Source organism: Pyrgilauda ruficollis, unplaced genomic scaffold (genome assembly GCF_017590135.1).
Source record: "Pyrgilauda ruficollis isolate IOZ18807 unplaced genomic scaffold, ASM1759013v1 scaffold279, whole genome shotgun sequence".
Taxonomy (NCBI): domain Eukaryota; kingdom Metazoa; phylum Chordata; class Aves; order Passeriformes; family Passeridae; genus Pyrgilauda; species Pyrgilauda ruficollis.
The window spans coordinates 162,922-190,850 of NW_024524144.1; the positions used below are offsets into that span (position 1 = coordinate 162,922).

General features: G+C 42.0%; 1 protein-coding gene across 3 annotated transcripts; it reads right to left on the reverse strand.

The window, feature by feature from the left end:
• On the reverse strand, positions 1–27,862 carry MIA3 (MIA SH3 domain ER export factor 3). Of its 3 annotated transcripts, XM_041471787.1 has the most exons (29): positions 27,608–27,860; positions 26,804–26,937; positions 21,406–21,492; positions 16,984–19,903; positions 15,766–16,065; positions 14,083–14,144; positions 12,796–12,927; positions 11,565–11,586; positions 9,476–9,564; positions 9,247–9,324; positions 9,038–9,148; positions 8,045–8,116; positions 7,734–7,838; positions 6,815–6,937; positions 6,593–6,710; positions 5,877–5,932; positions 5,706–5,796; positions 5,458–5,596; positions 3,743–3,844; positions 3,581–3,641; positions 3,425–3,460; positions 3,266–3,333; positions 2,915–3,012; positions 2,667–2,798; positions 2,394–2,462; positions 2,192–2,268; positions 1,976–2,047; positions 1,192–1,357; positions 1–836 (listed from the first exon to the last, which is right to left on the reverse strand). In XM_041471787.1, exons 1-29 carry the CDS (start codon positions 27,765–27,767, stop codon positions 592–594), a joined length of 5,925 nt encoding a protein of 1,974 aa, XP_041327721.1. In that variant the 5' UTR covers positions 27,768–27,860; the 3' UTR covers positions 1–591. The 3 variants fall into 3 exon arrangements, with proteins under 3 accessions (XP_041327721.1, XP_041327722.1, XP_041327723.1); XM_041471788.1 differs by lacking the exon at positions 1,976–2,047 and having other exon boundaries at positions 27,608–27,862; XM_041471789.1 differs by lacking the exon at positions 26,804–26,937 and having other exon boundaries at positions 27,608–27,692.
• Between the last annotated feature and the right edge of the window lie 67 nt (positions 27,863–27,929).

Sequence of the window (27,929 nt, forward strand, 5' to 3'; positions counted from 1 at the left end):
GGGAGTTTAGCAAAAGGAATTTTGCTTTTTATTATAACTTTCCTTTGAATACAGTGTCATTTGTGCTTCTGATCTCTGACCAGATATAATTTTTAAAAAACCCCAGAACCTCAGAGTCTCGTGTAAACCCCTGGCCTACAGTAACTGCAGCTCAATGATGTGATGGAGAAGGCAGGTTGGATAGCATTTTACTTAAAAATTATTTCCACAGGAAATGATTTGATATACATTTTTAACGAAATTAGTTCATTCGCCAACTGGTTACAGAGGCTACATTGAATTAAAACTCTCCTAACAGGTACTTCCTTCCTATTGCACTTTTAGAGTAGGTTCAAGTCCATCACAGAAAGGTTCTTGCAGCCCAAGTGGATGGATGAGTTTGTGATCATAAATGCACATAAGACGCCTGTAGCAACTGGATAAAAATTAATCCTGCAAAAGCTGAGATATATTGAAATGAGACCAGTGTCTTCAAATCAAGAGCCATTTCCTAGCGTTGTGCACATAGGAGCTGGGTCCATGGGGCTGGCTGGGCGCTGCAGGCAGGGATCCTGCTCTGGGGATGTGCGTAGTCCTTGGGGCCAGCTGGTCTCAGTCCCTGGGTGCCGGTGGAGGCAAGTCTCTGTTGGGAGAAGGAGCATAGTCCCTGGAAGCCTGCAGGGGTAGCCGGGGGTCTGGAGGATAATCCCTGGGGCCAGGAGGGCCAAGGGGGCGGAAGGGAGGATGCCCATGTGTGTAGCCTCTGAGATCAGAGGGAGGTGGGAATGGGCCAGGAGGTAAACGTGGACTAGGTAAGAAATCTCTTCCAGCTGGAGGTGGCAAGGGAGGACCACAACCTAGAAGGAAAGGAAATCGTGGAGTTAAATGAAATCTTGCTTTAACCTAAACAGAGAAGCGCCTGATTAGTTCCTCAGTTTGTCATCTTCTGGAGTAGCTCTGGAGTGGATCACTGTCACATGCAGGACTTCAAAGCCCATAAATTATTCTAGGGACTTTTGGCTACATTTTAGAGTAAACAAGGAAAAAGAGCTTGGCATTAAGGAGGCTTGAAAAAACACATCCAGTCCAAGCTTACTGAGCCAGCTAAAGCCCATGAAACATGAGGAAGCCATGTGCTTTGGAAAAGCAGCTCTGGGTCCTGCAGTCAGGCTCCAGGAAGAGAAGTGTCAGCACAGAGCACTGCAGCCATACCTGGGGGCCCAGGGAGAGGCCGAGGCCCGAAGTGCCCCCGCAGAGGAGGAGGTGGCAGTCCTGGCGGTCCGTAGCAAATGGGTGGTGGTGGTGGAGGCCCCATCACTGGGGAGCTCATCAGAGATGTCCCAGGGAAAGGAGAGGGGCCTTTGGCACCAGCATTACCCTGGGCAAGATGAGATAACAGTTCAGTGAGTTACTGAAGCAGACAAGCACTGACACTGCTGAATAATCCAACCACTCACCCAGAGGCAAGCAGGTACAAGGGGAAGAGGAAAGAAAGAAAAATGATGCAAACACTCCAAACCACATTAACCAGGCAGAAAACAGGGACAGCTACTGCACCATCATCATCCCAGAACACTGCTGGTACTACTCAAGAGTGAGTAGTTTAGAGAGACAAGTTTGTTTAGATTAAGCTGTACTAAAGAAAAGGTCAAGCCCTGTTGAGGTGTCCTTGGTGGACACCCCTTCAGTAAATGACCTGGAACTTTGAATTATACATGGAATCGTGCTTAAACACCACAAGTAAGTCAGCTACTTAGGATTATTGTTGTAGTCACTCCAAAGTGTTTGCCCATAGTTCTTAAAAAGAAACATCTTACTGCCTCAATCCCAAAAAAACAGAGAGCAACTGCTCATCATTAGAGAAGCCCTTTGAGACAGAGGGACCAGCTCTTGATTAGTTCCACAAAGCAGTTGTTATTCAGTGGTTCAGAACACCAAGCCTGTTACTCCTCACCATTAAAGCAGCCATCACCATGTCCAGCCTTGGAATACTCACTGCAGCTGGTTCCATGGAGGAAGGTGAATCAGTAGTTACACTGGGGGCTTCAGACTCTTTGGGAGAGGGTTGCTTTTGGGGTTTTTTTGAACAGCAAATAGGGATAGTGACAGGATACAGACAAGACAGAACACGATACAGTTAAAGAAGCAGGAGGAAGTACAGTGAATCATGTATTTAAAAGGCTTCCTGAAGGCTGGGGTGTTCTCAACTCACCACTCCATCAATTCCTGTGGAAGGGGAGGAGGTTCTTGGCTCACTGCTGATTAGGGATGCCACAGCAGGACCAATATCTAAAAAGAGAGCCATGAATAAGTGTCCTACCCTGCCAAGGGTAGGGAAGGTGGGCTTGAAATTGCCTTTTTGAAGGGAAAGAGTAACGAGTAAGTTGCAGATGGTTGCAGACCACACAACTTACCAGGAACAGGCATCCTTCCAGGCAGCTCTGGAGGCCTTCGTGGGGCAGGGGTGCCATCCACCATTGTACCTTAATGGAAATGAGAACCCCAGAGTCCCTAAATAACACAAGCCTGAGCTATTTCTATTAATGAAACCCTACCACCAACCATTCATTAGTGTATTAATAAAACAGCTATCAGTATCAACATTCCTAGAACCAATATTTGACCTTAGTGTTCCTGGTTTGTAGCCTAAGAGGCAGTTGTCAAAAAAGGGGAGTTGCACTGCTTACCAAATTCACCCCGCACACCTTCCCTTCGAGGAGCAGAGAGGGGCCGGGCAGGGACATCATTTATCTGTGTGGGGGATGGATTTCCTCCACTCACAGGTGATGGGCCAGAAGAGCCATCTCTGCTTAAGGGCCCTGTGCCAATGAAATAAAACCACTTGATTTACTTTTCTACAATTTAGCACAGCCCTATGTTTTTATGATGCACTGACTCCAAGACCAAAGGTTTTGGGAGAACCAGCAGCATTTACCTCGTCGTGGTGGGATCTGGCGGTCAGGCCTGCCTGGAGTTGGCTTTACAATGACTGGTCTTTGAAGCATGATGATTTTTTGGTTTACCTCTATTAATCTGATTTTGGAAAATAAAGGTCTCTTATTATTATTCAAACAACACATGTGAGTTGTATCTATTATAATGTAACAAGGCAAACTGCATTGTAAAATGTTACAGCTTTCACCAAGAAATGTTATTTTAGCCATCAAAATAGTTTAACAGTAGTTAAGATTAGTAACTTAAAAATGCACTGCACATTCTGAGCTTCTCCCTCAGGGAACTCCCAGCATGTTCAAAGAGCAATAGAGAGGGTCTGTTCTGTACTTACTTCTGTCTCAGGTTGGCTGCTTCTCTTTTCTCTTCAGCCAGAGCTCTCTCAGCAGAGCGGGCAATGAGCTGGTAGGGAAAATTTTGTCAACTTTATTAATGGCACCAATGTGACATCAAATATAAACTGTTGGCATCAGAAAAGGACAAACATTCTTACCCAGTTGTCATGTGCCTTTTTCTCATGAGCAGCAATCTGAGAAGGAAAGAAGCCATTTAGTTTTTATCCAACTACCAATATTTCCAATAACTCATCACACAGCACTAGAATAATGCAGAAAAAGATGACACAACAACCAGCAAGCAAGAAGTTGACCTGGTTTTTGTAAGATCGCTCTGTTTTTTGCAATTCTTCTTCCATATCTTGGATCCTTTGCCTGTACAAAAGGAAAGAGAGGGGAAAGCAAAAACGTTTGAATAAATTTCCCTCAGTAGCTGAAATAAACAGAAAATCATCATCTTCAGAAATTCAAGTTACTTGTAAACTTTCACTTCCTCGATGGCCAGCATGGCTTTTTCATCTGCAGCATACAATTTCTGCTCATTCTCCTGACGCTCGTACTCTTCCTGGGTTAGTTTTCTGCATAAGGGAAAAAAAAATGCACCATATAATCCAGCATTTTCCATCTATTACAACTCAAAATCAATGTATTTTCCCTGCCAATGACAGCAATATCAAAGTCTACAATAATGTGTGAAATCACAGAGACAAAAAAGAGATTTTTTACAAAGAGAGACAGAAATCCTGTCTCTTGAAACCAACAGACAAACCCTTTGTGTATAAAACCTTAAAATTACAGAGTTGACTAGAAAGATTCTGACAGATCTTCAGAAGCTGACAAAACTATCAACTGCAGACAGTTCATCCCTTCCGATCCTGTAATTTTCCTAGCAATGCCACAGATTGCAATCCAGATTTACAAAGGTACAAACAAGGAAATCCACTGGACTGACACCAACCACAGGAAATGAAGAAATGGATGTGTGGTGAGAAGGGGCAAATTTAGGGCCCAAGTGACAAACACATTCAATAGTTATTAACCGTGTGGGAAGCTTTTTCCAAGTGTTCTCCATACCAATTCACTGCACAATCAATTTCCAGAATATTTTTATAACCTCATAGTTCATTATTTTTTTAATTTTTGATATTTTTCTAGAAGTATTTAAGAGGTCTATAGTGTGTTCCTAACTTACAAGAGCTATCCCACAAAACTGGAAACATTTAACTAATAGTGAGTTAACTATTGCTAACAGCCAGTTCAACATAATCCATTTCCTTGGCTAAAAGTCAAAGTAGTTTTCCAGAAAAAAAAATTGCAAGAAGTTCTTCATCCTAATCAAGAAGTACTAACACACAGTGTAACAGTCTCCTGTATGTTTTGGAAGGAACAGAAATTCTTCACAGAGGTCAAGATGAAGTTTTCCCTGAAAGGTGGGTTACCCTCCACCTCTATATTCTAAGTTTATTACACATGGATCCATGGAAGTTGCAAGGTCAGGCAGTTTCACTACAGCCTCATTTCCAACCATGTGCTTCCCCCAACCAACACGCTTAAACCATAGGAACTTCAACTGCTTCTCCGTCATAATTTCAGCTTTTCTACAGAATTTAGCTGAGAATGTCCCTGAACCCTATTCTCAATTTTTCCCCACAAAACTGAGATGGTATTACAGACATTTCAGTAAGTAAATAAATTAATGATGAATGAACTCATACACAGCAGATCCTCACCACTGGCAATTCATTCCTCTCAACTGCCATCACCAATTCAGCCTTCACTTAGCCCTTTGAGAATGCAAGAAGCTCACATGGCAGAAATACTAAAGTTTCTACATTACGAGAATTAGACTCACTGAAAAGAAATCAGAGTAACAGAAAAAAATCTTAATGGTCGCTATGTTCTCCTGGACACTTCTGGATGATGCAACAGAGCAACCACAGAATTTGCAGACCAAGCTACCCACCCACCCTCTCCAGAAGTTTAAAAGTAGAACGCAATATAGTGTGTGCACACTGACAGTCTTTTTAGAATTTCTGGAATGGCTGCAAAAGTAAAGAAAGGATACCAGCTTCAATTACATTGAAAGGGCTGCCATCACTCATTCCAACCACAACTTCCAAGTTCTTTGATTCTTCTGAGCGAAAAGCATTTTGGCAGTGCCCATGATACAACAGAGTAAGGAAAGGCTTACTTCTGGAGTGCCATCTCCTTCTGTTGGTACAGTTCACCAAGTATCTCCACTTTCTGCTGAAGAGTTTTGCATTCATTTTCCAGTTGAGTTTTGGCTGACTGCAGTGAACAGGAATCGTGTTCCAATGTTTTTATCTTCTCTGTTGGAGAAGCAGTTGCAGTAAGAACCATGATGGCTACTTACATACTCTGTTTCTTTTTAAGCCATCAACAGCACTTCATCCTAAGCAGTTATTTTGTTAAACCTACCTTCCAGCTCGTGTCTTGCTGTTACTTCATCATTCAGTTTGCATTGCAGAAGATTTCTGTCTTCTTCAACTATGGACAACATTGTTTTGACCTGAAAAAAGGAGCAGGGAGTTTATGATCATAGGAATAGCAGTAAAGTGACTGCAATAATTAGATATATGTGCAACATACCCTGGAGACATCCATCATCTGCTTAATCTGAGTCCTCATCTTCTCACTCTCAATATCTAAAAGAGGAAAATATCTTTGTTTTCCCTGTTTTTTAATCATGAACAAGTCTGTGGACAACTGTTAAAAGTAACACTCCCTACACTTTAATCCCTACATACTTACATGGTCAAAAAATAAAAATAAAAAAAAAATCAAGAAGTGGGAATTTCAGCCCACATATACTTTAAGTAGAAAAAAGGAAAAAAAAAAAGGAACAAAAAAGGATTTCAAAACCAGAGATGGAGCGAATACATACGCAACATCACAAATGACAAACTGCCTGAATAGCTTTGGAAACATCTACTTTGGTCTTTCAGACTTTAAAAATGTGATTATTTAAATTAGTTATTTATCTGGAGGCAAGCAGAAAGCTCATTAAAAATTAATCTCAAAGATAGATGTACCAGAACAACAAAGCCAAGACTCTCAGCTTTAGGAATGCTCTTAATTACCAACCTTTATACACAGTCTTTACAACTGTGTCACTACACTCATGGATTACCTAAAAGTTAACCTAAAAGCAATTATTAACCTTATAGCCAGCTCCTCCCTTCAGTTAGGGACATTTTGCGTTTGAGGATTCAAGCTGGTAGCTCTATATGCATGGATTCCTCTTGTTCCCTCTCTAATATGCCATGAGCAGAGCACCATGTGATCCTCAGGTGGGATAACCATACCTGGCAACTCTCCATTGGCCAGATCATCCTCTGGGCTCCAGTCAGGCCCTCTATCATCCTTCTTGGCCTCTGAATCCATGTCCAGCTGCTTCAGCTGCATAATGCAATTGGTTAAAACCTAGTAAAGAAATCAAAGGTTCAATTGCCCTGCATTTTTGTGAAGTATGACAGAGTATTTTATGATGCATAATATTGAAAGCAAGCTGATTACAGAGAACCTACTTCAATTTCATTTTCTTTGTAGGCAAGTGTCTCTTCTATGTCCTTCTGAGATTTCTGATACAGTTGAATTTGCTCATGGAGCTCAGAATGCCTCTCACTCCAACCTTCAGCTTCTTTTAGCAGCTGTAAGAAGCACCAAGGCAAGATGATTATTTGCTGTATTTTTAGTGCATGTATGTATGTGTATGTAATTAAAGTCTACTTTACTACCAGCTCTGGTGATAACTGATCACCATGGGTTTACCCTTTATCACAGATAAAGGGTAAACTACAGTTATCAGGCTCATTGCTGTTCCACTGGCAGAACTGGATGCTGGCAATCTTTCTGCAGTTTATTATTAGGTGGCTTTACAAATTTGACATTTTCTCAGCTATCATCCCAACACCAAAATGTTCACACACCTCAAAATATGAGGAAATTAATTGCAGTCCAGAGGTAACGAAAACACATGCCTTAAAAAGCCACATACTTCACATATAAAGAAAGAAAACAGATATTTAAAATTATCTGGAAAAAAACATCCCGACATTCCAGGGCTAAAACTCCTCCCCATTATCTTTGCTTTCTGAAATACTTTCTGGCAATTCTTCACCGTTACCTCCTTGAGCCCGGATCCCAAGTGGCAATATCTCCATCATGCCTTGACTATCACCTCAGCAAAGACTTTCTGTGACTTTGCTGACAAAAACTGCATCAGGTGAACTGACAAAGCCTTCATAACAGAGATGTGACTCAGCTGCACAAACAGCCTGTGCAAGCAGGCAAAAAGCATTTGAATTTCCTCATGGTAATAGAAAACATGGAATTCTGCCATGTTAGGAAAACAGAGACATGTTGAAGCTACACTCAAAAAAACTAGGAAAAAAAGCCTGATATTTTGTTTGAAAGACAAGGTTGCCTTGTCTGGGCATAACTTACCTGCTCCTTGCTCTTTTTCAGTCTAGCATTCTCTTCCTGCACATGATGAAGCTCAGATTTCACCTTTTCTTCACTCAGTTTAGCTTCATTAAGGGCTATCTGCACCTACACAAAAAACAAAAAGGAACAAGAAAACAAAGTCAAACTACAGTGGAGCAACAGCTAAAAAAAACCTGGTTAAATAGAAAAGAAAAAGGTACATATGCACGAACAACCTGCAACCTGCCAAGCCAGCATTTTCTATTCCACAGATAAGAATTTTCCTGGTACAAAAACTTGTGACTGTTGAGGGGATGTAAATAATTCTTTACCTCTGAAAGCTCTGCAGAATGCATAGTGATAGCTTCCTGAAGCTTCTCCAAGGACTTCTGGGTTTCAGAGAGCTAAGAAAAAGATGAGCAGTGACTTAGTGTTATCCTGGCATAAACCTTAGCCTGAGTAATTATTTAACCTGTGTCTTCTGGAAGCATAAAAGCAAAGTCAAAACACGAACAAACTTCTATTTCAAGCATCCATTTGCTGGCAGCAACATAGCACTACCTTATCAACAAGGTAAGAAATAGAAACACTCAGCATATTCGAATCAACTTCTACCCCTGACTCCACCTGTCTGTGGCCAGGAAGTTTCCTGTACAGTCCACAACGAGAGGAACTGCTATCATTAGCAGCAACCTTTGACCAAAACAAGGCCAAAGACCTTGCTGATACAGAAAATCGGGCTTTAAAATGAAGAAAGAAAACAAATATCTCTGGACAACAAGAAAGAAGGGCAGTTCAGAGATCTTCACACTTACTGTAGAACTAAATGCTGCTCTGAGTACAAGAAAATGTCTCTTCCCAAACTGAAGCCTTCAGCTTATATTGCCAAGGAACTTCCTGGCTCCAGCTAGGAAGTATTAGACTAGCCCATGACTTGAATGAACCTGTTTGTGTGTGAAAGCACATAACCACACAAGTCCATCAAGATTTAAAAAAAAAAAAAAAAAAAAAAACAAAAAAAAAACAAAAAAAAAAAAAAAAAAAAAAAAAAAAAAAAAAAAAAAAAAAAAAAAAAAAAAACCAAAAAAAAAAAAAAAAAAAAAAAAAAAAACACACTACAAACCCCTCCCTGCAAAACCCCAAACAAAATAAATCAACAGACTAATCCTTTGATCATGGGATAAACCTAAAGTTTCATTTAATCTCTCTTTTTTGAGGTGGATCACCTTGTTTGTTCTACCTCTATCTAACCCATCAGGTCATGACTAGCTTTTAGGACATGTCAAACTAATGACAATGTAAGACACAAGTGTAATTGTTCTAACCTTTTTCTGTTTCTTCTCATTCTTTTTTCTCTCTGTTTCAAGCATGGTGTGCAGATTTTTCACTTTGTTATCTAGCTGCTGATTTGCTTCTTCCAATTCTTTTACAGTGTCCTTAAAAAAAAAAAAAAAGGTGTAAAAGACCAACCTAAAGCAAACTATTTTTATTTGCATTGCTGCTTTTAGTACAGAGACAGTTAACTTTCTCTTACCTTAAGCCCTGCAGTTTCATCTGAGAGTATGTCTTTTTGTTCTTGGGTCACTTTCACAGATTCCTTTGCTTCTTTTATCTAAGCACAGAAACAACCACACAGAACTGAGGAAATTGTCAACATAATATGCAGTATTAATAGAAAATAAAAATATGTTAGATATTGTATTGACTATGTAATTAAAGCAATAACAGAAAACTAGGAAACAAAGGACAACTTAGAGCAATACCTTTTGATCATATTCTGACAACTTTTCTAAGATTTCTGTTTTTTCTTGCAGAAGGTTTTTAATCTTTTCAGCAAGTTGTTTTTCAGTCACTAGGAAGAAAAAGACAGCTTACAGTAACTACACTTCATACACTGGAGAAAAAAACCAGCTATCATTACTACCCCTTCAAGGACCGTTTTCAAGTAATGACTAAAGCATAAATCAGGAGAGTATTAATTCTTTGGCAGTCAGCCCTTTCTGCATCTCCAGCTTTCACTTGAAGTTAAGACAGTAAAGCTGACACAATGCACAAAGCTCCTGCATCCCCTTCACAGAAGCTGCTCCCAGAACCCAGAGCAGAGGTGCTGGCTACACACACCTCGGGTGTGTTCAGAGGAAGAGTTGACAGTGAGGATCTCAGCGCAGTCTCAGATACTCAGGGAGATGCTACACCTTCCCTAACAACGACCTTTCTGCTCTATTGAAGCTGAATATTGAAGTTTCCTCAGTAACAGTAGGAGGATAAAAGCTCTGAAAGATCTACTGGGAACAGAACAGAGACAGTCAGCTGGGAGACAGCACCAGTAGGTCTTAAGGAGCTACTTTGCTTAGACCTCAAATGCCTGAGGCTGCTGCATTTGCTTCTCACCCTAAACAAGCCACCAACCTACCCTTAGGATTCAATGAAAACCATTAACATACTTCAATTATTTTATTGCAAGTTATTTAAATAACACCCAATTGTTGTTGTTTTTCAAGTTCTAAGCCACCTTGATCTGGATCTGACTGCCTGAAGCACCATTTGCCTCACAGCAAACTCTGCAGCACAACAAGGAGCACTACTTGTTCCAATTGCATCCCACAGAGTGCAATGGCAACTGCAACTTCTCCTTTCCCTCCCACATAAGGGCTCCTGAGATGAGACAATGAATTCCAGGCCTTTCCCACTCTGAGAAAAGAGAGACAGCAAATGGCTGCCAAGGCCCAAGATAGCTCTCAGCAGTTTAAGGGAAGCAGCAATCCCTGCATTAGCTTGGGCTCCCAGTTTTACTACTATCATTAAGAGAGGATAATAGATTTTTATTCTTGGGACTCCAAATGTAATCTATGTTTTAAAGCATTTTTGTCACTGTTAGTATTCCTCTATTTTGAACAAAGATTTTAAAAACAATGTGGCATGTATCACACTTGAAGAATATCTATTTGTTCTGATCTTTAGTAGTTCCTATACAGCATCAAAGAGAAGAGTATTTGGGTGGTGGAATTAAATCCATGTTCCTTGACTTTTTAGGGAAGGCTGCTAAGTAATTTCTGCACCACCAATAACAATATTCTTCCTGCACTACAGAAATCACCTCAGACATCTAAGATGGGCTTTTTTCAGCTCATTAATACTGCGCTGTGTAGAAGGAAACTGCAGTATAACCACAATGAAACTAGAAAGAAATGACTGGTAAGTAAAATGTGAGGGAGGAAGAGACAGAGTTCCTATGAAGACAATTCTTTCAATTTGCATTTTTTATTCAATTATGAATTCCAGCAATCACCCTACTTTGATTTTTTTTTTTTTTTCTATTCAGTACACTTTAATTTTATAAACCTGAAGCCAGAGAAAAACTCATGTAAAAAGTGATGTGCTGGACACAGGAATGCCCGCATATTTAGATCTACCTTTAAGAGTGTCTCTTTGCAACTGCAAAGCAGCCAGTTTCAGGCACCCCTCAATCCAAAAAACAAAAGGAACCAGATCCTGCTTTCTGAGAGAAACAGCAAGCAAAGGCAGACCCACTGCTGGTCAGAAAACCAAAACAAATTCTGCCCCATGAACCAGTGGTTCACATTTATGTTGAGCAAAGCTGAGCTTATCCTTGCCCTTTATTTCACAGGTGCAAGTTGCATTGTTTCTCCTGATCAAAGCATTATCAAAGGCAAAATTTAAACCCTCAGATTCAACTAAGTATCATCTACTGGCCAAGCTTACACTGTAACCTTGGACTGAGCATTCTCCTTGAAAGGAAGTGAAGATGGATACTTGTTCCTCTGAAACAGTATAAATATTCAAAAATAATGCCTAAGCATCAACCACACTGAAAAGTAGAGAGAAACTTACCTTGATACATTCTACTCTTCACCTATAGAAAAGAACAAACAAACAAAAAGATTAGCCATAAAAAGTGGTAAGTGAAAAATGTTATTCCCTATGGAAAAAAGTGCCCTCTTCCATGCAGGTTAAAGCAGCATATGGAAAACACATCTATCACTGCCAATGAGTGTTGAGTAACACTACTAACAAGTTTAAGCTGCTTTCTAATAAAAGCTCTCAGGCTAAAGCCCTGCCCCAGAGCCTTTAGTCACTCACTAAAGGATCATCATTAACTGCCCCAGCTAATTTGCACAGAAAATGAAGCCATTTTGTATCAAACCACAGCCACAAACTTGCAAGCAGGAAAAAAACCTCTTGCAAACACAAAAAAAAACCCCTTGCTGTGTGCCCTCTAAAGCAATACATTTACGTGACAGATGGTTGTTTCGAAATTAACCCTATAAAAGATGACTTTCAGCTTTTTTGCAGTGTTCTATTAACACTGATTTTTGCATTTGAAACTGACCCAGTGTACTCAACACCAAAACTAAGCAAGAAAAAAAAAATCTATCAATATTGTTACAGAAAAAAAATGTAGTTTTAGTTTATTTTTGTCAGACAAATATGAAGCATTCCACAAATTTCTAGAGCATATCATGACTAAACTGGACAGCTGTAAAATAAATTTGCTTATTTGATTCTCATCTCTCAGCTCCCAAGAAAAAGCACTGCTACAGTTGAGAATTGGTGATAGACTTTCTGTTGCATAGAAAATTATCCATGTAGGAATGAGGACAAATGGAAGAGGCTCTCTAATGAGAATTAATATAATGTTTTTAGGTTTTTAAATGCAGTACCTGCAAGCAGATGGACAGCATGAATTGGGGAGGATTAACTGTTTGTTTTGGATATAGCCAGCAACATGTTTAAGCACACAGAAGACTTCTCATTTCAAAGATATGCTGACCTTTTCCTCAGCGTTCTTTGTTTACGTCATACTCCTCTATGTTACTTTCAAAATTACCTCTTACTAAGCAATCTTCAATTACCAGCTTATAGAAAATGCTTCTTAGTACTGCAACTTACTTTAGCTATTCAGCCCAGCATTTAGCTCCCATTAATGCTCTAAACAGAAAAAGTAAAAACATAAAAGACTACATATTGCTTTGACTTCAGTAATGCTGAAACAGTTTAACCATATAAAGAACCATTCAGTTAGTGAAACATCAGCAGGCTTGCAAGCATGAAGTATACTCACGGAAAGGCAGGTTCTCCAGAAAAATATAGCAAGTGTGACAATTCCTACTAAGGCAGTTATAATAACAGGCTCCCATGGAAGTCCATGAAAATCAGGCCCAGGACGCATTTTCTCAGGCAGCGTGGCAACCAACTGCAAACCAACAGCAGTGACAGCTATGAGTATGTTTTCATTAAACAGTGGGGTAAAACAAGCAGTCTGATCAGTGCCTTTATTCCCCTCATAAAACCATAGAACATCTGGAGGTTTCTTGCAATTTTTCTGCAAACTGAAAACTGAAAATTAAGAAAACCACAGAGCAGCCTGGTGCTCATATTTCAGTGCCAAACTGAGTGCACTCAGGAGGACACCTGACAGTGGCAGTCTGCTGGCAAAGAAGAGCCACACCAAAATGAGTACACACTGATGTGCACAACTTACGTTACATAGCACTGTTACATAGCACTTAGTTATTTGACCTGTTTCCAAATAAAGCTATAAGGATGGAAAACTACAGAAAAAACCCCAGTTTTACATCTGGATGTCTGTACCAATCCAGTGCAAATGGCTCAGATCTTCTCCCAGCTGCTGCCCCTGTCAGAGGGTCATATGCCATGAGTCTCCTCTTCTACCTGGAGATCAGAGAGCACCTGGGGAAGGTGAAAATGCTTGGTACAGGTTGAAGGGGCTTATAGTGACATGGCATGGCGCTCAGGGAACAAACTGCGCGAGCCACACGGAAGCCGCTGCCTTCTCCCTTCCTTTCCTCCTACTTATCCTCTCTCTCCCTACTTTCTCCACAGCCGGCAGACGAAGAGGGACAGAAAGGAGGGCGCACACCTGCCCCTGCAGAGCCTGGCCGGGGGACGAGGTCTCCCCGCCATCCGGAGAGACCGACAGCGATCCCTGACGCCAGCGGGCGCCTCACGCGGATTGCCCCACATTACGGGCCGGAGGCACGGAACGCCAGCCGCCCTCGCGGCGGGGTACGCCGGGGTGACCCCCTCAGAGATCCGCCTCGCTTGGGGGAGGTGTGTCACCGCCCGGGTCGGGCCGCTGAAACCCCTCCGCCGCTCCTCACGGCCCGTTCGCCCGCCGCCGTTTTCCTGCCCTCACCTGCAACAGCCTCCGCCGCCCCGAGGGCTCCTCCATCGGCCACCCGCTGCCGCCCGCGGCACCCATGGCGGCCCGGGAGCGCCAAGCACACGTCAGCCCTTCCTCCCTCAGGGCCCGCCCGCCGCGCACCGCCCCTCGCAGCCTCCCCGCCCCCGCCCGCGTCATACGGCGCGCGCCGCCGCCGCCACTCACCCGCCACAGCAGCTCCAACGCCTCGCCCAGGGCCCCCCGCCAGGCGACGCCCGCACCGGCACCTGCGGGGCAAGAGAGGAGCGGCGTCACCTCCCGGGGCCACACGGCAGCCGCCTCGGCCACCGCGCTGAAGGACGGCCCCCGGTGCGCCGGGGCACTGGGGAAAGAGGTAGCGAGCCCTCGAGAAGTGCGCTGATACTCCACAGGCGGCGTTAGGAGGGATGCCGCAGGAGGGACACAGCTGTGCGGTGGCACGGTGCCGAGCCTGCCTCAGACAGAGCACACCCAGCTCCTCTAGCCGTGAATCAGAGCAGCACAGGCTCTTCAATTCCTAACCGCAAATCCTTCTGATTAGTTCCCAGCAGTGTTCACAGAACCACAGAGTATTCTAACTAAGTTGGAAGGGACCCACAAGGACTGTCAAGTCCAACACCTGGCCCTACACAGGACATCCCCAAGAATGACAGCATGTCAAACACTCCTGAACTCTATCAGTACTCTGTAAGTGTGGCAAAAGCTTTAAACCATCTCCAGCTCTGCCTTGGCCTGAATACTGCCCTCTCCTCTTGCTCCTTCTTCTGCCATATGTCCGAGCCAGCAGATTCCACAGCCACCCACCCAGCCTGTCGTCACACTATGGAACAGCAGCTGTGACCAGCCATTCTACCATCATCCACTTTGTTATTTCCCAACACTTCTACCAACCCTCCTAAGAACTCCTGCCAAGCAGCATTTAACCACATCTAAGGAAAAAATGGAAAATGGTCTAAAATACAGCTGAACATCTGACTGCTTAACCAGTAAGTTATCCACTAGCCATTTAAAATTCCTTAATTTTCTTGGCATTCATCCTAGAGCTTCCTTCAGGTCTCAGAAGCTGCTCAAAAGCACTTGGCCCTGCAGATGTACAGCACCTCAGCAATGTACAAAAACGAAACAAAAGTGTGCCTGGATTTTTCCTAAATGCTCAGTGGAGAGAGAATTATTAAGCATAATCAGAAGTGAAGGCAGAACAGCCAACTGAGAGTAGCACTGAGAATACAGTCAAAGATTGTTTCATACCAAAACAGAGCCAGGAAAGATGACAGTAACAGGATCCCTCCTTGGTATAATGATGAGACAGTACTCTAGCTCCAGAGGGATAAGGCCTCAGCCAGAGGGAGCCAAACATATCTCCTACTCCAACACACGGAGAAATGATTGAGCTGCTTGAGGGGGAAGCTACATACCACCTTTCCTGGAAAGTAATATGGCCCAGAGACATGGGCTAAAAAAGAGGGCATATAATTCTGTGGGCCATCCTGTCTACAGAAAGTGACCTTTAGGCTGTCAATCCCTAAGAGGAAAAAGGATGAAACCTAGGCTGATGGTGTGATTCCAGGGATTTCTCCTCTTTCTCCACTACCATCCTGAGACACAGTCCAAAGAGCTCTAACTCTGACACTCACAAGAGCACTTTCCTTTTTCCTACATTGCAAAACCATAATAGAAAAACTGCTGTGCTAAATTAGCAATACAATACTGCCACTAGAGGGACTGTCACCCATCAGGGAAAGCCATGAGGATTACCGCAACATAAAATGAAAGTATCAGTGAAAACTCCTGCTATTTGCCTAAAAATCCATTAAACCATGCACGTCTTCAAGAGCAAAAGAACAAAATAAGCCAATTCCAAATGGTTACCTTCAGCAATGCTTTCACTGGCACTCTCTCCTGAATCAACTGACCCAAAGGAAGTATCTTCCAGGAGCGATCCTCTTTCACTATCATACCCTTCTTCAGCTTCTCCATTATCTGAGGAGTTGGCCTCTTCATGCTCAGGTGGAACATTGACAGCCCTCTTCTCCCCCTCCTCTATAGGCTGCTCTGGCCTCTTATCTTCAATGAGCTGCTGAAATTCCTGATTGCCCTCATCAATGGAATTTGGGTTTCTGTCATATGGTATTCCGGAAACACTGTCATATTCAGCCTCTTTTGCACCATCTGTGACAGACAAGGAGATATGAATTAAGCACTGAGCTAATGTGTATTACTTACTCACAGCTACCTTCAGTGAAATGCTGCATGTAACCAAGCTTTCTTGACACTTTTAAAATATTTCAGCTTGTGTATTGCTTCCGGTATATTCTCAATCAACTTTCAGTAACATCTAATTAAATGTCTGTATGAAATTCATGCAAGATATCAACCACTGACCTTGCAGGGAAACACTGCAAGGTGAAATATTTGCATCATTTGTGACCTTATCAGAAATCACATACTTAACATGTACTACTGTAAGAGGAGCCTGGCTAAAAGTGTATCTCAACATTTTGCACACTAATAGAAAACCCAGTAACTATGCAAAAGACTCTACCTCTGGTTCTTGACCAATCAAAAGATCTGTTTGTTCGGTATTGCTACTTATGCACTCTTTTATGAATATGGGCAAAAATATGATTATAAGGACATCTGAGACTTTAGGTGGATTTAGTACCTGGACTTTGCATTAATCCCCAGATCTCTCACAATCAGTTGATAATTAGTTCAGAGGAAAAAAAAGCCCTTCAGAAAATTCTGCAGATTAGTATATGTGAATCCCTGTTTCTTAAGGAGGTACAGACTTGTCCTGAGTGGCTCCTTATGACCATATACATGCATGGATCTCATTTATCTTATGCAGAACTTGGTCCATAAGAACAGGTGTGCTGAACTCAATATCTTCCCTTAGGATTTGTCCCTGAGCCACTCTCATCACAATGCTAAAGATATTCACTAAAAATAAGCAAAATCCCAGGTTATTGCACAAGACCTCTTTCAATTCTACTCGCTCACCCTTTTCTTAAAGCTTCTGTGTTAGTGTTGCTTGGGACAGGGTTTTACTTCCATTTCATCTATTTATTAACTGGTTTAACATCCTACCTTGAATGTGCATCTGGTCATCTTCCTGTTCTGGAGGAGAAGCAAGTAGGACACTCTCACCAGCAGATGAATATTTACTTCTTAATGAATATATTAACTCTTGAATATCATCCATCAGTGCACTCTCCTCATCATACAAATCCATCTCCCTCACCACCTCCTCCTTATTTTCTGCCACCCTGGAATCCAGAACTTTTCCTACAACATCCATAATGCTCGATTCTGAAAACTCCAGTATCTCATCCAGAGCTTTCTCTATATCTTCATTGTTCTGGCTCGCCTTCCGAGCAAGTTCCATCTCCACCTTCATGTCGTGGAACATGGCTTCAACCCTAACCACGTGTTGGAGCCCAAGGTACTTCTGTAGGCGCATCACGTGCTTTTCATCCAGGAACTCTTTCATTATTGAGAGCCGCTTCACAGACTCACTGAAGTCTGTTACCATGTCACCGGTGGCTTCTGAGTTGTCTGCAGGGCTGGGGACATATGCAGATTGCTGGTGGTCATTTCTTGTTTGCTCTAAATTTTGCACCTCTTTTGAGTCTTTCTGTGAAATGCCCTCTAGGAGATGATCTTTCCTTCGGTCAAAGTCATTGCTGTCTTCTGTGTGAGGAGCTTGGAAATTATGTTCTTCCACAGCTGATGGTTCCTCAGGTTCAGAAGACTCCTCATCAGCTTCCGTGACATGTTCCATCTCATCCAATTCAGCATCTTTTCTCACTGATACATCAACTTCTTTGTTCCCAATCTTGCTTGCATTTTGCATGCTGATTGTTTTATCTTCTTTAGGATATGAGTTTGTTTCCTCTTCTGTTTTGTAAGTAGGATTTGGGACTCCTGAAACAGCTTTACTGAGTCCTTCTAATTCAGGATTTGTATTTTCACCACCTAGTGTATTACCCTGGGCATTTGCAGCCCTTGCTTGTGACAACTTTGCAGTTGCTGCATTCTCATCTTCCAGTAGCTCATCATCCGCTTCTTTCAGGTCAGAGTCATCTTCAGCATCTGGCTCTTCAGATTGCAATTCTGCTCTTTGTGTTGTTTCTTTAGCCAAATCTTTGCCAAGATTTCTGTCTGATCCTGCATCCTCAGGATGAGCAGTTCCTTGATGAGTAAGATTATCTGTATTAGTGTTCTGTGTGATACTTTTTGATTTTTCTTCAGTGCTTTCTTTAAATGCCGGTATCATGCCAGGATTTCTTGAAAGTTTTTCATTCATATCTGCCTCTGAATACTCAGTCTCATTTTCCCATGGCCTAAGTTGCTCAACAGCTCCACTATACCTTGGGTCTCCTTCCTCTGCAGGGGTTTCTTCCAGGTTTCTCTTTTTTATTTCCAGTTCTTTGTTAGAAGAGGCAGGATTTTTATTTTCATGATCAGTTTTCTCTGCTTGTTTTAAATCTTCTTCATGTTTGAGAAGTTCTTTCTCCACAACAGGCATTCCATGCTCCACTTTCGGTCTCAAGAGGTCAATATCTCCTAGGTCACCTTGAGATGCATTTTTTACTTCTTCCACTGGTTTGGCTGGAACATCAACTGGAGGTTTGTTCTCAGCTTCTCCCTTCTCCATTGTTTTCTCCCATGGTCTTTTGTACTTTAAATCACTTTCCAAGGACTCCTCCGAGGTATCATCCTCAAACTGTTTATCACTTTTCTCTATTGGAGCAAGTGAAACTCTTTCAGAACTTTTGATGAGATCATCATCAGATGGTTCTGAAGCATCTTCCTTGTTTTTAAGTAATGATTTGGACTCCAGAGCACTGTCTGGACTAGGCAAAGCATGAGGATCAGGCACTGCCGTACCTTTCAGTGTTGTAGAATGTAACTCTGTTCCATCAGTAAGCTGCTCTTCCAACTGTTCAGTTCTGTTGGCTTTTTCTTTTAAACCCAGATCACCTGTACCCACAGGTTCCTTTCCTTCTTTGGAGAGATCCTCAGGTTGAGTTGTTGCTGGTGCTTCTCTTTTACTAATTAGCACCACCTCCTCCTGTTTCTCTTCTGTTTGTTTAGATTCAGACCTGTCTACACTTACACGGTCACCTGAGTTCCTGCTCTTAGTGAAGGCATCCTTAAGAACTAATGCATCTGAATCATGTTCCTCCCCATTGTCTCTTTGGTTATTTAGCTTTGTAGCACCCTTTGCATCTTCATCAGGTTCGTGGTTTTGTGACTTGACGCCATCATTTCCATCATCATCTAAATCCACAGGGGATGTAATTTCATCTTCTGCTGTAAAAGACAGCAAAGGGATTTCTGCAGATTCATCTGCAAACTCTGGCTCCTCCTCTTCATTGTGAGGATTAATGCTCAAATCTTCATTTAAATCATCTTCCAGTGACGTAACAAGGCGAGTCACTTCATCATCTGATACAACAGCATCAGCAGTTGAGCCAAATTTTGTTTTTAAGTTCACAGAGAGTTCTCTGTTTAAAAGTGTATAGGCATTGACTTCATTCTCTTGGTCAAGTTGGCTGGTTTCACCCTGAGGAATACTAGTGTTTTTGGTATTTTCACTTTCTAGCCCTTTTAGTTTTCCATGTAGCATTCCTTTCAAGTGCTCATGTGCAATTTGATCTTCCTGAGACCTTTCTTTGTGACTATTGACACTGGAGTCTCCCCCAGTATCTTCAGTTCCTTCTGTGAGAGAATTGTCAACTTTGTCTGTCAAGACAAGGTTTTCCTTTTCTTCTTCAGCGCTTTGCTCAAGATTGTCTGTCTCCAAAGCACCAAGGGACTTTCCTCTATCAGTCTGTTCAGCCTCCTTATCCTTCTCAATTCCTTCAGCTGGTTTTGTCCCTGGATCACTCGATTCAGTTTCCCCTTCATTTGCTGTTGTCTCTTGCAATGACTTCAGAAGTTCATCCACATTATAATTATCAAAGTCATCCCTTCCTCCATCAAAGCAAACAAAGTCTGTTTCCTGAAATGAAAAAGAACATGCAGTCAAAAAATATTATTTTCTTTATAGCAGTGATGAGACCAAAAACATTTGCCTACTTAAAGAGAGATGCAGCAGCAAAGTTAAATTAATCACAGAGAATTAACTCCTTGAGTCCTTAACCAAAGCTCTCTTTGAAATCAGTGGAGGTTTTGCCCAAAGACTCATAAAAAAACCTAAATAAAGAGGTTTTGCAGGAACCAACTGTAAGGCAGCAATGGAGGTGGCAGTATTACACTGCAGTCATCACCATATGTACTGAATGAAGAACAAGTCTATTACTGAATGCCAGTGAACAGAAGAAAACAAATGTTGCTAAGCTTGTGTGTCACAACCTCTGTTAACTCGTGTCCCCTTAAAGGACCAAGTCCTCCAAGCAGGAGCTCCCTGTCATGCAGTTTCTGAAAAATAAATAGAAGCAGTGCGAGACACAATTTTATAGAACCATAGAATGGCCTTGAGTTGAAAGGGGTTTAAAGATCATCAAGGTCCAATCCCCTGCCATGGGTAGGGACACCTTCCACTAGACCAGGTAGCTCAGAGCCCCATCCATTCTGCCCGTGAACCCTTCCAGGGATGGGGCATCCACAACTTCTCTGGGCAACTTCCTTCAGTACCTCCAAATAATTTCTTCCTAATATCTAATCTAAACCTGCTCTCCTTCAGTTTGAAGCCATTCCCCCTTGTCCTGTCACTACATGCTCTTATGAAAAGTCCCTCTCCATCTTTCTTGTAGGCTCCCTTCAGGTATTGGAAGGCTGCAATTAGGTCTCTCTGGAGCCTTCTCTTTTCCAGGCTAAACAATCCCACATCTCTCAGCCTTTCCTCATAGGAAAGGTGGTCCATCCTTCAAATCACCTTGGTGGCCTTCTCTGGACTCATTCCAAGAGGCTGATGTCCCTCCTGTGCTGGGGGACCCCAGAGCTGGATGCAGCACTGCAGGTGGGGTCTCACCAGGGCAGAGCAGAGGGGCAGAATACCGTCCCTTGCCAAGCTGCCTTGGTTGCAGCCCAGGATTTGCTCGGCTTTCTGTGCTGCAAGCATGCCTAAAGCTACAGCCTCAAAGACAACTCTGGAGTTGCTGCTTATTAATGCATGAAAGCCAGTCATGTGTAAAAGGGCTGCAGGACCAATTCTAGAATCAAAGGGCTGAGTGTACCCCGTTTTGTTTGTTTCTGACAGTACTTTACACTTGGAAAGTTTGGGAAAAGAAACCATTTTGATTACACACCAGAAGGCCTATGCACAAGCCAGCTAGCAGGATGTACAGAGCTCAATCCAAACAGATTTCTTTAGAAGAAAACTGTAACATTTGAGAAAAGAAATGTCAATGCCCACATTTTGGGCTGATGCTTTCACACCCACCCACATACAGAGCTGCACAAACATTCCACTCCCCTACATACATGTGCACCTCTACAAGTATGTAGCTTCTTACCAACAAAAAGCTAATGAAGACAAAAACGAGGACAAGCAAGACTTACATCTGTTGGTAATTCTAGCTCCTCATTGGAATAGTTATGATTTATTTCAAGTAAATCCTTTGGAAAATATCCAAAATCACTTCCAACCTAAAAAAAAAACCAAAAAAACAAAAAAAAAAACCCAAACACAAATGAAAAACAGCAAAGGTTTAGAAATTATATGATTATGTAAAAAATTGCAGACACCAGTAGCAAATATGTTGAACTGACTCTCAAGTATTCTAAATGAACTTTAACACAGTGAATAAAAGACCAGTGATGCTTTGTTTATGCCAGAGTTTTCAGTGAGGTTTTACATTTCACAAAAGCCTTGTAAAGTTTAAGTTTTACTGTTCATGCTTTAAAGCCTGAATTACAACTAATTATTAGTAGAGTTGGGAATAAATCCCAGGCCTTCTGACTCAATTGCTTTAACTGCTATTGTGCAGGCACCAGAGGTACCACACACACCTCAAGGATTTTCTCAAGTAGCAAGTAGAAGAGGATCATTGACTAATAAGATTTACATCCACACACAATATTATAGCCCAAAATACGCTCACGTTGTAACTTACGGAAAAAAATTCTTAAAGCGGATTGTAGAGAAATGCAAAATTGCATAAGTTTAAAATGCAGAATTAATAATTTAAAAACCTGTGTGGAAAATATATCCCCCCCTCCTCTGTGAATGCATTGTTTCTCTTCAGTGCTTGACACATGCAAAAAATCAGTCACAGAATGGTGATTTTCAATGTGCTAAGGCAAGGCAAACACTGGAAGACAAGAATCTCTCTTATCACTCACCAGATATGATCTACACAGAGTAATGCTCGCACTTAAGAGTTCTGACAACAGCTGTCAAGAAGCCAATATTAATAGCATGCAATCACTACACTGATTAGATAATTGAGGCAATTAGAGTCTGGTGGAAACACCTAGAAAGGTACAAAGTTCCTAGACAACCAAAATATTTGGGGGAAAAAAATAAAGCTGGTCATTTCCTCAATCATTTGTTACAGGAAAAAGATGACAATTGCCAATTTTCTTGAAGAGTTTGTGTGGGGAGAACACTCAGTTAAAGTTCAAACTAAAAAAGAAACTTGGTATGGGATATTAGGGATACACAGATATATTGTTACACTGATAGCACTGAAACAGGTTAACCTTGCCTGAATCTTTCTGGATTTACAATGCTATTAAAAAAAAAAAAAGATTAAATTAGTATCTAGTAAATAATACAATAATAATAAATAATAATAATAATAATAATATAATTTTTGGAGGTGTTTGTTTTGATATGCAAGCGAAGTACAAACTGATGCATTACAGGACTTCCTTTTTTAACTGCTTCTCATTCAGATCTTACCTTCCGTAGTTGATATCTCTGAAGTTAGTTACACATGTATTAAGAAACCCCAAACTGTTCCCTCCCCACCTTTCGTAAACAGATATTGCTCTCTTACTGAAAACAGAAAATGTACGTATGATTATTATTAGGAATTATCTTTATTACTGGGAATTACCAATGGGAATGGGAAATTCATTTAGACAAGTCAAATCAAAAGCTTGTTTTTGTGTAGTACACAAGAGTTTAATTGTAAATTGGTTTATTTCTCTCTCTAAACTTCAACTCCAGTTTTTAATGATCTTTCTGAAAACATAAGTTAGAGCTTCAAAGCCTCCTTACAGACTAATCTCTGTGACAACCATTATAATCAGGCATCACAATTTGAAACTCCTTTATTGCAATCCAAGCTGCTGGCCATACAAGTCCTTTGCAGTGACCCAGTTAGCCACTTCTGTGGTTTATAAGCCATATGGGATCTGCCTGCCCAAAATTTCATCTGCTTCTCTCCTTACAAGTCCTCTCTTGTAAGAGGAAAAAAATGCCTCATTGTGCAAATAAAGGAAACATTCATTCTCTACAGACACGACAGAAGAAAGGCTCTGTCAATCCAAGTGTATAAGAGAGAAATATCCACTCTCTTCCCAGCTAAAAAGTTGTTCATGGACAAAACACGTGGCTATGTGTATAGCATCTGGCTCCCCTGGTGCCCACGTGTCACAGGCAGCTGCTGCAGATTCATTGACCAAGAAGCCACACTCTCACATCATCTATCAGAAAACAGACAGCTGGGGAAGATGATGTTCAAATTTTTTTAATCTTAAAGCCCACATCCCTAAAACACAGGCATCACAGGTAACTAAAACTTCAGAACACAGGGCAAAGAAGAGCTGATTTGCACCTGCAGAGCATTGCAGTGTTAAGAAAACACAGTATTGCCCTGACCCCCTGGGTCTTCCAGAAATATTGTCTTCCTGTTCTACTTAATTTTATCCATCCTGTCTTCTTTTCTACAAACCTATGTACAAGGTTTGAAAACAAACAAAACAAAACAAAAAAAACCAACAATACAAAGAAGCCACAATCTGCAGTTAAATTCCTTTCTTGTAATATGAGGCCAGAAATAGTTTACTCTACCTTGGATCAAAGGTATTAAATTCATCCCTTTGCCATAAGATAAAATAACAACCTTAAAGTGTCTTTGACAAAATGCTTTGTGGAAAAGCAGCAAGTTTTATTTAGAAAGATCTGAAGTACTTCTGGAGCTTCAGACCCTGCTAAAGTGAGGGCAGAATACAGGAAAAACACACAGGACATAAAACAACTTGATGGTGTAAGCAACAGAAGATTGATGCTGAAAAGGAGACTGATTTACAGCAAAACACTGTGCAGAGGACAATGAGAGCACCTGATATGCTCTATCTTTTGGCTATGGGGGAAAAAAATCAAGCATTTTCCCGCAACTGATGTATTAATGAAATTCATAACATAAAATGACTATTAAATAATGGTCACAGAGTATTTTCCAAGCATTTGGCTTTGCTTTACTATTGAGGTTTAGAGAGCTCTGCTAAAAACTACAGGCCAGATAATGCATAGAATACATATTACAGCTGGGTTCCAGAATTTTTTCACATGCAAAATACCCAGTGAACATAGTGTATGCTCTGTAAGCAATTTAATATTCAAGACTGGCACCACAAAATAATAATAATAAAGGAGCTATTTTGTCAAAATACAACATGTTTACTGGCACAGGGAAAGAAAAAAATCAACAATAGCTTGAAAAGGGTGAAGTGAATTAGAAAAGCAAATGCAAATAAAGCCTAGTCCCAACTGCTATAAATTTTTCAGCCTTGGTGAAAGGCTCCTTTTCTTATTAGATCATCTCCCTTCAGGTCAGAAATACTATTGTATTCCTCATGGCTCCTTCAAATTGATTTTGGAATTAGAATCTGTATTTACAACTTGTTTGAAATAAGCCCCAGGTTGCATTAGTAGAAGCTTCTCATACACACATTCCCCTGACCTCTGCTCACACCTGACAATCAGAACTCCAGTTAGCCTTTGATTTCATAGCTTCTATTCTGCCCTAATAAATCCTCCCCCCAAAAAAACTTTGTGGAATGGAAAAAAGCAGCGGGGTATACGGATGAGATCAAATAATGCACACAAAACCCACGTGAAGTCACGCAATGAGATCCCAAAAGGGCCAAGGCAGAAGATAGCATGCCTTCCATTGGAATTCTTTTGATGGCAGACCTCACTGGGTAGCCTGGTTTTAATTAGCAAGCAGCAGCTTCCCCCTGGCTCCAAGACTTCACACAGCAGGCATGGCTGGCCTGCATAAATCAAGCTGCCCAACCAAACCTGGCATGGGGAATCAGGCTGCCCAGCCAAATTTGACACAGGAAGTCACGATACAGGAAAGACCCCAGTCCTATCTGTGAGTCAGGGACAGGGGCAGCTGTGCCAGTGCCCTACTCAAAATGCAAAGGCAGGCACCTCTGACTGCTGCAGTGCTTCCATGCTGGTTATTGCAGCGTTATGATTAATGCAGCAGCAGTCAATCCAAGAGGGATAAAAGAAATACAGATTATAGCTACCAATCAAAAGGAATCAGTCTGGCAGCGCTGCCCTAAAAGGAGCACTGAAAATCATGTAACACAGTTGAAAAATGACAAAAAATAAAATGGAGCTTGGCAATTCTTTCCGACCTGCCAGCTGCAGCTTTTACTTTAAACTCAAAGCAAACATCCTTTTAACTTGGAGACACACCTAACTGTTGCATGAGCTGCCTATCAGTGAATAATTAAACTGAATATTAACTCAGCAATTACCTTAACTTGTTGTCTGATCTTGCAGCCTACATTATAACTTGTTAGAGGATGCAAAATTTGCCCCACACTGCTACTCTGCATCTCGAGAACTGGCAGCCCTGAAAACCTGTACCAACTAATTACCCACATTATTTATGGTACACTACATGTCAGAAGGGAATTACCACCATGATAGAATTATTAACTCTTCTTTAGCAGTTTTTCTGTTCACTTCTGTATCATTCTAATTGGATTCAGCTCTGAGAGCTTGCCCAGCCTGAAGTGGTTACAGAAAGTGATAGATCCTGATTTTCACTAAACCTCTGGCCCCACAGTCAATACCCAGCTGTGGTGTCAAGCAGCCAAGACCACTGTCAAAACTGTTTATCCTTTGTAGAAAACTAGAGTAACAAAAGAGGTTGAAGTAAACAATTTAGACACTAAAAAGGATGTAGGGGAAACATGGGGAGGAAGTAACAGGGACTAGGTCTAAGCAACCTCTGGATTACCAACATTTTCAAGGGAAGCCCACAAAAACTGCTCTTCCTCCATGGTATCTCAGTTCTGCCTCTGCCAGGCAAATAAGGTGCTTATGAAAGTCGAGAGGAGCTTTCTATAAAGTAATTGCAAGTATGGGGATGTTCCTTCTCCATCAGCAGAAGCCTCTGAGATTGTCCAAGGACGTGACTCAGACAAGGCCACTACTCTGCAAGCTACAGCAGAGCTAAGAGAGACAGACCTTTTAGAAATCAAATTTACCCTAATCCTTTCTAGTTTTACTACTTATTTTTCCTCCAACTCTGCATGCAGCTTAGATAAAAAGGGCAAGAAGGCAGATGAATATTAGGATGAGAAGCATAATTAAAACATGCACATGCAGTGTTCTTTAACAGGATTACAGAGTGCAGGATAAGACCACGTCATGGGAAAATACAAGCACAGGCTTAAGTCTCCCTAAATGGGAAGAGGCTTCACTTCCAGGTGACCCTGTGGCCACCACCACTGACAGTGCTGCAATAGGAGGTTTTCAACACAAAGGCAGTTTTCTAACAGTTTTTAGACACATTAGTGTTGCCTATTTTTCACAGCACTCAGGTTGGATCAAACCTCATCCCATTTCCCACTGGCCTCATGACAAAGCAGCATTCACTGTGTTTAGCCATGTTCAAAACTCCAAGCATTCTCTTACAAGGTAAAAGGAATGAAAACAGATTACCAAGAAGAGCAAACTGAAGAAATGCTCCACAGTACTTACGCTTCCAGCCCAAAGCTCAGTGGATTCTCCTATTAGTTTATAATATACATACACTGCTTCTCCCTTCTTAAAATTTACAAAGCGACAATCTGGACCTTTAAAATCCTGCATGGCCTTCCCTCGGCACATTAACACTGTCCAAAGAAAACAAAGAGAAGAGTATGACTTTAAAAATAATTTACATGAAAAGTGTCTTTACTAACTGGCAGTAAACAAGACCTTGCATGTTCCACTTTGCTATTTTCTAGATTGGGTCAAGAGATAAAGTAAATTGAAAGTCTAACTAAGAAATTAATTAATAAAAATATAACTAAATTGAAAGTATAACTAAGAAATTTTTAGCTATAATTCACGCAAACAAACAAGCCAAGTTATAACTAAAATTTTAAAAAGGCAAGTTATAGCTAAAAAAGTAAAGAAGCATTCTAGTCAAGACAAGCGTTTGATAAGGCACTGGAGAACTACACTTCAGGGGTGAGCTATGAAGTTAGTTATTAATGTTAAATCAGAAAGATGACATCTGTGTCCTAGCAAACCGGTCCTGAAATTATCCCAGAGAACATCCGCGGGTTTATCACGAGGGCTCTGCAGTCGGGGGAGAAAACGAAACACGGAGCTGCGGGGATCTGAAAACTTGGCCGAGCAGAGAGGGACGGCGCACGTGAGCGTCGCGTTCCCGTTTCCCCGATCCTCCCCAATTTCCGTGCACGAGTCGGCGGAAGGAGGGGGCTTAGAGAAGAGCCTCCGGCAGGCATCTTCGCCCACAACTCCCTCGCCGGGGCCGTGCCCGCTGCCCCCACTCACTGCTGCACTCGAGGTCGGCGCAGCGCTTGCGCTCGGCGAAGCGGCGGCCCAGGTCGGGCGCGGCGGCGGCGGCGCAGCGCGAGCCCGGCGGCAGCGGCAGCGGCAGCAGCAGCAGCAGGGCGAGCAGCAGACAGGGCTCCGGCGGCGCCGCTGCGGCCATGTCGGCGAGCGCCGCGGAAGGAGGCAGCCGGGCCGGGAAGGAAGGAGCAGACACGTCAGCAGCGCCGACGGGAGGGCGATGTGGCGGGGGAGGGACAAGCCCGGCCCCGCCGCCACGGGAGGAGGGTAACGCACGGACTCTCCCTCGCTCCCTGCCGGCGGT